This window comes from Coenobita brevimanus, chromosome 70 (assembly GCF_032717465.1).
Source record: "Coenobita brevimanus isolate Jiangsu-jjx chromosome 70, ASM3271746v2, whole genome shotgun sequence".
Classification (NCBI taxonomy): Eukaryota; Metazoa; Arthropoda; class Malacostraca; order Decapoda; family Coenobitidae; genus Coenobita; species Coenobita brevimanus.
Genome location: NC_137023.1, coordinates 41249372 through 41259368, shown reverse-complemented (window position 1 = coordinate 41259368; position 9997 = coordinate 41249372). Strand labels below are relative to the sequence as shown.

General features: G+C 43.1%; 1 protein-coding gene across 1 annotated transcript in view; it reads right to left on the bottom strand.

Annotated features, from left to right (window-relative positions):
* Nucleotides 1-9997, bottom strand: part of LOC145406351 (uncharacterized) — a 56415-nt gene that overhangs the window by 11792 nt on the left and 34626 nt on the right. The window contains exon 6 of the mRNA XM_080277511.1: nt 5394-5551. Within this exon, the coding sequence (XP_080133637.1) occupies nt 5394-5551 (158 nt within the window). The remainder of the gene's footprint in view (nt 1-5393; nt 5552-9997) is intronic.

Here is a 9997-nt window from a genome sequence, read left to right as displayed (position 1 = left end):
ATCTCTACCAAGTGGCTTAGGCTGTCTGGTAGAGATTGTATGTACAGTAAGAAGTGCTTGTAAGTGTAATTGTAGCGTTGTAGTGGCTTTGGATGTGTGTGTAGTCAGTGAACCATGTGTAATCGACCCGCGCAAGCCAACTGGTTGCAAGCATACTTTATAGCATGCGACACTGGTTCAACCACAGCACCCCTTGTGTCCGCCAAAGCAGTACATGTTTTATATATATATATATATATATACCAGAAGAACTTGGTATGCTAATTCAGAGTTTTGCTGATGTCTGTGAGCATCGTGCCTTGAGAGTAAATGTAGAAAAGAGTAAAGTGATGGTTACTGAGAGAGAAGGCAACTCCCAGTTCAATGTTACAGTGAATAGAGAGACAACTGGTGAGAGTTCAAATACCTGGGTATAATAATAGAAAAAGAGAGGAAAATGTGCAAAAGAAGTTGAAAGTACAGTGACAAAAGGAAGAAAGGTAGCTGGTGCAATGAAAGCCTTATTATGAAACAGGTTTGAGTGCTGCAGCTGCATGAGGCTTACATGGAGTGTTAGTGCCAACGTAACATATGGATGTGAGACTATGGTGTGGCATGAAAACGAAAAGTCAAGAGTAAGAGCAGTGGAGATGGGACTGCTAAGGAATATATGGGGAGTACAGAGGGTGGACTGGATACGAAATAATGTGATTTGTGAAACATGTGGAGTGAGGAAGTCAGTGGACCAGAATCGAAGAGAATGTCTATCTATCTATCTATTGCCAGACACCTCAATCCCGTTTGGGGTGGCCACAAACAAATCGCCTCCACGTCACCCTGTTGCCCGCCATTTCACTGCCCTGCTCCCAACTCACACACCCCTCTCTCATATACCTCTCCACCCCATCCCTCCATCTCATCCTCGGCCTCCCCCTCCCTCCCCCCCCTCCACCTCACTCACATGCACTCTCTTCATCAGTCTTTCACCCTCCATCTTCTCCACATGGCCAAACCACCTCAGTGTATTCCTCCTAACGCTTCCTACATCCACATCCACACCACAACGCTCCTTTATATCCTCATTTGTCAGCCTGCCTCTCCATGTGACTCCACAGGCTCCACTTAAATAACTCATTTCCACTGCTCTCACTCTTGACATGTGTCCTTCCAACAACGTCCAAGCTTCACTTCCATACGTTAGAGTTGGTATCACAATACTGTCAAGTAGTAACTTTTTCACATCCATGCTCACTTCCCTGTTTCTTATCACTGCTTTCAAGGAACCAGCAACCTTTCTTCCTTGTTGTACCCATTCAAGCCCTTCACCCTCCAAACCTCCATCCTTACTCATCACACTACCCAAGTACTTAAACGTACAGTACTCACATTTTCCAATTCCTCACCATCCAACCTCACTGTACATTCACTGACTTCACCTCTCTCAAAGACCAACACTTTACTCTTCCCTATATTCACCTTTAGATTCCGTTTCTTACACACTCTCCCAAACTCATCCACCAAGCCTTGCAGTTCCCCTTCGTCTTCATTCAACAACACAGTATCATCTGCAAACAACAGTACAGGGAGTTTCCAAACAGTACCCTCTCTCACTAGGGCCACTCCAACATCCACTACCCTACCTTGTACCTCTTTTATTTCCCCATCCATGTACAGATTGAACAACCATGGAGACATGACACATCCCTGTTTCAACCCAACTTTCAAAGAGAAAAATTCACTCAGTTCATCATTCACATGCACTGCAGCCTTAGAAACCATCATACATACTCTTCACAGCATTCAACAACTTCCCATCTACTCCATATATTCTAATACTTTCCACAATCCTTGTATATCGACCCTGTCATATGCTTTCTCCAAATCCATGAAAGCCTAATACAACTTCTTTCCCTTCTTTAGAAACTTTTCCACTAAAGATCTTCCCTTTCTAATGCCTCCCTGTTCTTCTCCAACTGAGATGATATGGTCATATGAGAGAATGGATAACAATAGAGTGGTGATAAAAGTATATCTGAGCGAATTTGAAGGAGGGAGGTGGCGAGGTAGGCCAAGGAGAAGGTGAAGAGATATGGTGGATGAGTGTGGGAGGAAGAGAGGTTTGGAAGTCGGTGAGGCTAGAGAACTGGCAGGAGATCGAGCTTGCTGGATGAATGTTGTGAGGAGAAGTGAATGACCTGGGATTTGGCACCCCTTTTTAACGTGGCTGTGTCCGGACTGACTCTATTGGATACATGTATATGAAGCTACAAAGCATTGTGAATGTTTTTGGCGCATCCAATAGAGCCAGGATTCTGGGGGTTTAAATGATGAGTGAATGGAAGCGTGGCCCATTGGATTGGGCAAATTTGGGCTGTCTGGACATTGCTACTTCTCTCACTGCCCTAGGGTGGGAAAGGAGGTCTGGATAATGATGATGATGAATGATGATATACGGTATATACGGCATATATAGACAGATAGATATAGATGTATATATATATATATATATATATCATCTGGACCTCCTTTCCCACCCAAGGGCAGGGTAGATACCACTAAGTCAGACCAAGGAAACTAATTATATTACTTATAAAAACAGTCCCTCTATCTGGGCATTCCAGTCACCTGGTTAGCCCTTTAACCGCGGGTATTGTTTTGGTCTGACTGTCCTCTCCCGCGGGGGTTTCAGCCAAATGAAAACAAACCTTTAAACCTTAATAACTCTGCACAGAATAAAGCTAGAGAAAAAAATAAGGTACCATTAGAAAGTACTAACCTTCAGCTTTCCATTGATGTAGGTTTCATGACTTTGTTGACTTTCACAGGACGGGCAGTGCCGTTAGAAGTGAGGGGTGTAAAATCACTATTTTTCGCTCACACACCATTATCTTCGCTCATACACCATTACCAAATGCCAACCTCATTCTGATAATAATACTATAAACATATATGAACACTGCACATACGATAAACACCCAGTCTGTGTTCACTGAGGCAGGTAAAAGGCACTGTAATTACCCGCACTTCACTGCCACATGAGCGGTGTTGTAATCACTATTTTTCGCTCACACACCATTACCAAATGCCAGCCTCATTCTGTAATAATACTATAAACATATATGAACACTGCACATACGATAAACACCCACTCTGTGTTCACTGAGACAGGTAAAAGGCACTGTAATTGCCTGCACTTCACTGCCACATCAGCATGTGTTGTCACTCACACAGCTGGACAGATACTGATGCGTGCTTGGTCAGGGGTGGGGTGGGGGGCCCAGGGGGTAGGAGGTGAGGCCCCTGGGGGGGGAGTGGGAGGTGGGGGTCGGCTGGAGTGAAAGAACTTAATAGCTACTCTCCCTTGAAACAATTGGCGCACGGAAAAAACGCGGGGTATTCAAAATATTCACAAACATTCGAGAATGACACCCGCGGTTTGGTCCAGTTTTTGCAACGTCATTCTGGAATGACACCCGCGGTTAAAGGGTTAACCTGTACCGCACTAGGCCACAAAAAAAAAAAAAAAAAAAAAAAAAAAAAAAAAAAAGTGATACCCCTCTTACCCTCGCTGATTTTGGATTTTTTATTTTTGGGTAAATGGGCTTAATATATCAATATAAGATCCCTGGCACTAATAAAAGTAATCACTAAAGCCAGAAAGTTGGCTGAATTGAGTCAGGCTGGTGCCACTCTACCTCTGAAATCTTCGTGGTTACTGAGAGGGCAGAGTGGCTGTAAGCCTGTGAACCAATTTTGATTATTTTTTTTCTGTTTAAATAGGCTTCATACATCAATATAAGATCCCTGGCACTAATAAAAGTAATCACCAAAGCCAGAAAGTTGGTTGAATTGAGTCAGGTTGGTGCTACTCTACCTCAGAAATTTTTGTGGTTACTGAGAAAGCAGAGTATCTCTGAGCCTGTGAACCAATTTTGGATTTTTTTGTGGGTAAATGGGCTTAATACATCAATATAAGATCTCTGACACTAATAAAAGTAATCACTAAAGCCAGAAAGTAGGCTGAATCAAGTCAGATTGGTGCCACATGATCTCTGAAATCTTCAAGGTTACTGACAGAGCAGAGAGGCTGTGAGCCTGTGGAGACTCACTTGCCACCGGCGCTCCTAAATCAGTGTTGTAAGCGCAGAGAAATGTCTGAAGTTAGCAAGATACGTTATTACCTTCCATTTTACTTCGGTTGCTTGCAATGACTTCTCAGTGCTGCAGGATGCAGGTGTACGTCACCAGCGTTTTTGAAGGAGACGTAGATCTACATCACTAGCGTGGTAGGGTTAAAGGCACATATCACTTGAAAACTGTTTTACATAAAGCTATCTTGTTACTGAATGTCAAGTAAGATAGAAAGTTGCCTCCCTTGCATTATTTTACAGATATATTCATGGCAAATGCTCAGATGAACTTGCAATCACAGTGCCACCTCTCCATGTCTTCCTCCACACTGAAGAAGCATCTGGTACTACTCATGACTTGAACATCACACTGCCATAGTACAAAGCTTTTGCCTCCTTTATTCTCCGAGCTGCTTCTCTTTGGAACTCACTTCCCCAGATTAGTCTCCCCCCAAACTTCAATTCACTGCAGTTCAAATCAAAATGTTAGATTTTTTATGAATGGAGGACACCTGTAATGAAGTACCTTTTAAAACTAATTTGTTAGTTCCTCCAAATTAGAGTCCCAGTTATATATCAATTAAATAGAGAATATTGTACTACACTTCAGGTAAACCCTTAGCTACTACATTAAAGACTGTGCAGTGAGTGAGGAATGCCTGTGTGTGAAGTTTAGTCACAAGGGAAGTTAGTCTGAACAGTCTACTAAGTTCATCTGCTATCTAATGTCCTATCCCAGTACCCAATCCAGGGTGGCTATAGAAAAAAGAAACAAATAAATAAAAATCAATCCCAGTGTTCATCACAGCACTGAGTGATGAAGCAACAGCATCACAGTATCATTGATGAAATACAATTTAGGAAAACACACACAATAGTGACACCAGGCTAAGTGATGCACTGAATCTATCACTGATGAAATACAGGTTAGGAAAACATGCACAACAGTGACCGCAGGCAAAGTGATGCACTGAATCTATCATTGATGAAATGCAAGTTAGGAAAACATGCACAACAGTGACCCCAGGCTAAGCGATGCACTGAATCTATCATTGATGAAATACAGGTTTGTTATACAGGCACAATAGTGACCCCAGGCTAAGTGATGCACCAAGTCTGAATTACCATATGAATGCATGGAGGATTTCCTGTCACAACCAATCCACATGGTTTACTTAAAGTGCAACAGACTTCAAACTGTGGAATGTATAACTTTCAATATGGTGTTGAAAAATATATTCCTAGGAAAATTATCCACTTTTCATGAAATGGACATAAACTAACCTTGCGTTCCATCAGTTACGGATGGGAGGATAGGCCTGGATCCCTTATATTGGCGGCGACAAAATAACTTCACCAGAAGACCCACAGTCGTCGCCAAGAACAACACACAGAGTCCACACAGCATGGCAATCACTAATATCAGCTTCCTCTCACGGCATCTGAAATAAAAATTAACCTGCAACCACTTTGTCTTTGGCCACATTTTTGTTGGTGTAAGAACCTAAAGGTGAATGTAGGGAAGAATAAAGTTGTGGTCTTCTAGAGAAATGAAATCACTGAATGTACAGTGAGGCTGGATAAAAAGGAAATGAAAACTGCGAGTGCACTAAGTACCCGGGTAGTGTGATTGGTATGGATGGATATTTGGAGGATGAAATGCCTGAAAGAGTACAGCATGGGAGAAAGGTTACTGGTTCACTGAAAGCAGTGGCAAGAAATAGAGAAGTGAGCATGGATGTAAAGAAGTCGCTCCATGACAGTATTGTGATCCCCACTCTAACGTATGAAAGCAAATCTTGGACCTTGCTGGAAGGACATAATTCAAGAGAGAGAAAGCAGTGGAAATAAGTTATCTGAATGGACCATGTGGAGTTACATGGAAAGACAGACTGACAATTGAGGAAGTGATGGTGCATTGTGGCATGGATGTCGATGTGACTGAAAGAGTACAGCATGGAAAAAAGTTACTGGTTCACTGAAAGCAGTGGTAAGAAACAGAGATGCAAGCATGGATGTAATGAAGTTGCTGAATGACTGTACTGATCCCCACTCTAACGTATGGAAGCGAAGCTTGGACCTCGCTGGAAGGACATAAGTCAAGATAGAGAGAAAGCAGTGCAAATAAGTTATCTGAGAAGAGTATGTGGAGTTACATGGAAAGACAGACTGACAACTGAGGAAGTGAAGAAGCATTGTGGCATGGATGTCGATGTGATAGAAAGCATTAGGAGAAATAAACTGATGTGTTTTGGCCATGTGGAGAAGTAGGAGTGAGTGAGGTGGAGGAGGAGACTGAGAAGAAGGATGTGATGGGATCAAGTGGAGGGGGAGGGGGAGACTGAGAAGAAGGATGTGATGGGATCAAGTGGAGGGGGAGGGGGAGACTGAGAATAAGGATGTGATGGGATGGAGTGGAGGGGGGGAGGGGGAAGGATGCAACTCTAGCAAAAGCATATATGCTTCCTAAGGGCACAGCTTACCATACAGTAGTTCCTGCTGTTGATTAATCCCCATCTGACTGAGCAGACCCATCAACCATACACAAGGAACAGCAACTGCAGGTCTGTCCTGTGCAGTGAGGTGTGACAACAATCACCCACTCACTTGATGTAGTGCTGCCTACTTCATACTCATCTTTACCATTCTATCTCTGTCTGTCCCTTTCCTCCTATGTTTCCCTTTCCTTCCTGTTCTTACTTATTACTCTTCAATTCCAGTGACCATATATTGGGTGCCAAGCCTAATGGTGTCCTACAACACAGGAAACCATATACAACAGTGGGTGGTTGGTAACCATATTACCAGATAAGAGGGTGATGTGGAGCTATGGTGCCCCTGCTAAATTTTTTATATACAGATCAGCTAGTCAGGTCAGGTGCGGGTAAGGGGATGGGTCTGTTATGATGTGGCAGGGGTAAACCAGTTCTGCTGTCGGGCCCTGCTGTGGATGTCACTGATTGCATTGCGCAGTTGACCCTTGTGCGGTGTGATGCGGTGAGGATCTGTCCGTTCTCCCCTTTGGGGCTAAGATGCGAATAAATGTGTTTGAATGGATGAGTAAATGGAGAGTGAGTCGTCCTGTCTCGGCTACCTCCCTTTCCTTGGGGGAAGCAGCCTAGGTATATAGATAGATAGATTTATTTTTTTATGGGTCTGACTCTGGGCACGTGCTTCATGGCCCGTTCCCAAGGCCCAGGAGTCCTCCTACATACTATACACCTGCACGTCACCACTTTGCCACTAACACTCACCACCGATACTGAATACATGTAAAGGCTGTCTCATATAGGAATGGTGTATTGGTATTAGAAGTACTTCTGTGATACATCAGCAAGTCTTCTGGTAGATCAGTAAAGTCTGCTTTAATGAAATTCAAATCCTTAACAGTTCAGTGCCAAGTCCGTACCTGGTGCGGACAGTCTAACAGGGCCAGCCATTCCAAGTCCGTTCGTGGTACAGACAACCAAACGTTGCCAGCCATACCAGGTCCGTACCTGGTATAGACTCAGTTTTGGGGACACTTCCGCAAAATTTTTTTAGTCTGCTCTAAGTGGTTGACTGAAAACGGGAGCAGACACCTTCCTCCGCCCTGCCTATGAGCAGTGTGTGTGTGTGTGTGTGTTTATCTATTTGTAGTATACAGGAATTGAGCGATGCTCGTGTTGTCCTGTCTCCATATCCACATTTATCTAGTTTACTTTTACACACATGAATGTTTTTCTCCTGCACCACCTTTTTGTCTAAGCCATTCCAAATACTTATGTATTTACCCAATATACCTAATTGAGATACACACGAAATGTGCTATGCTCATGGGTTCCCATCGCTGTTTCTCAGTAAGTCAAATTTAGCTTTAAACTCGTTTACATTTTTAGACTGGATGATCTCTTTGTCCAGGCTATTCCATAAATCTATACTTCTGTAAGGAAAGCTATATTTCTTGATATCCTTCAAGCAGCTTGACTTTTTCAGTTTCATTCCGTGTCCCCTTGTTGCTCTCTTATCCCAAAAAACAGATCTTCTCGGTTAATTTTATCTACTCCCACCATGGTCCTGAACACTGCAATCATGTCTCCCCTCTTTCTCCTTTCCTCTAAGGAAGGCAAATCCAGCTTTTCCAGCCCCTCTCTGTATGACAGATCTGCTAGACTGGGGACCATTTTGGTTGCTGTTCTTTGTATTCTCTCAATCTTGTTTATATCTTTCTTTTTGTGTGGGGACCACACTACCGCTGCATATTCTAACCTGGGGTGGATCATGGCCACTATCAATTTTTTCATCATCTCCTCATCCATATAATGAAATGCTACTCTTATGTTAGTCAGGAGTTTATAAGTCTCTCTAACTATCTTATTAATGTGCTTTTCAGGTGACAAACTATCTTGGACCAGCACTCCTAAGTCTTTCTCTTCTCTCATTTTAGTGATTAATTCATTACCCAACAAATAATTCATTGATGGCCTCCTGGTACTTTTACCCATTTCCAATATTTTACATTTCTTTACATTAAATTTGTGCCTGTCCTCCTCTCTTCCTATTTCTCTCATCTTTCCTGTCACTTCCTATTGCTTTTCTTTCCTTTACAGGTGGCTTTACATTGAGTGACAAGCCTAATGGTTTCCCCCAAGAAACCATTTACAACGCTGGGTGGTAACCATATAACCAAACCATACGTGCTCCCTACGTGTCAACAAGTGGGTTGGTGGAGGGTTAGTGTCCCTCCTCATAAAACAACTAACTCAAAGTCAAATGGCCACCCCTTACGGGATTGTGGCGTCTGGCAGTAGATAGATAGTAGTAGATAGAAATTTCATTTCCCACTTCCGGCTCCAATCATGTATCCTATCCAGATCCTCCTGCAGCATTCTACAATCCTCCTCAACCTCTACCTTCCTCAAGATCTTTACATCATCAGCAAACAGACTTGCATAACTGTTCACTCCATCTACCATATCATTTACGTAAATCAGGAACATTACTGGCGCCAACACAGAGCCTTGGGGGACTCCACTTGTTACTTCCCTCCATCCAGACATCCTATCCTTTATTACTGTCCTCATTTGTCTGTCTCTCAAAAAGTCTCTCATCCATTCCAGGAGTTTCCCCTTCAGTCCTCCTATATATTCTAGTTTCCACATTAGTCTCTTATGAGGTACCTTGTCAAAGGCCTTCTCTAAGTCTAAGTACACACAATCCACCCAACCATCTCTCTCCTGTACCACGTCAATCGCTCTTGAGTGTTTGAGTGTGTGTGTGTGTGTGTGTGTGTGTGTGTGTGTGTGTGTGTGTGTGTGTGTGTGTGTGTGTGTGTGTGTGTGTGTGTGTGTGTGTGTGTGTGTGTGTGTGTGTGTGTGTGTGTGTGTGTGCATTTTTTTATATGCAAGGAAGAAGGAACCAAAGGCCATGAGCCCACAATAAGAGTTCCCTCCAAGAGAAAAACAAAATACAAGAGAGCCAAATTCAAGATCCATTCATTTCGAGATGCCTGGACACACTGCGTTTGAAAGACTGGAGATCATAGGCAGCAGAAAATACAGACAGAGGGAGACAGTTCCAGAGTTGACCTGTTGCATAAATGAAGGACTGGGAGTAACGGTTAACTCTTGCATTAGAGAGTTGGACAGAAAAGGGATGAGAGTTTTCTGCTAGAAGGGTGCTACGTACCCATCGTAGAGGTGGAGGGATGCAAGCAGACAGTTCAGAGGAGCAGTGACCATTAAATTAGCGATAGAAAAGAGATAAAGATGCAACAATGCGGCAAAGAGACAGAGTTTGAAGGGAGTCAGTAAGAGGAGGAGAGTTAATGAGACGTGTGTGTGTGTGTGTGTGTGTGTGTGTGTGTGTGTGTGTGTGTGTGTGTGTGTGTAAATAATGTATATAATGGA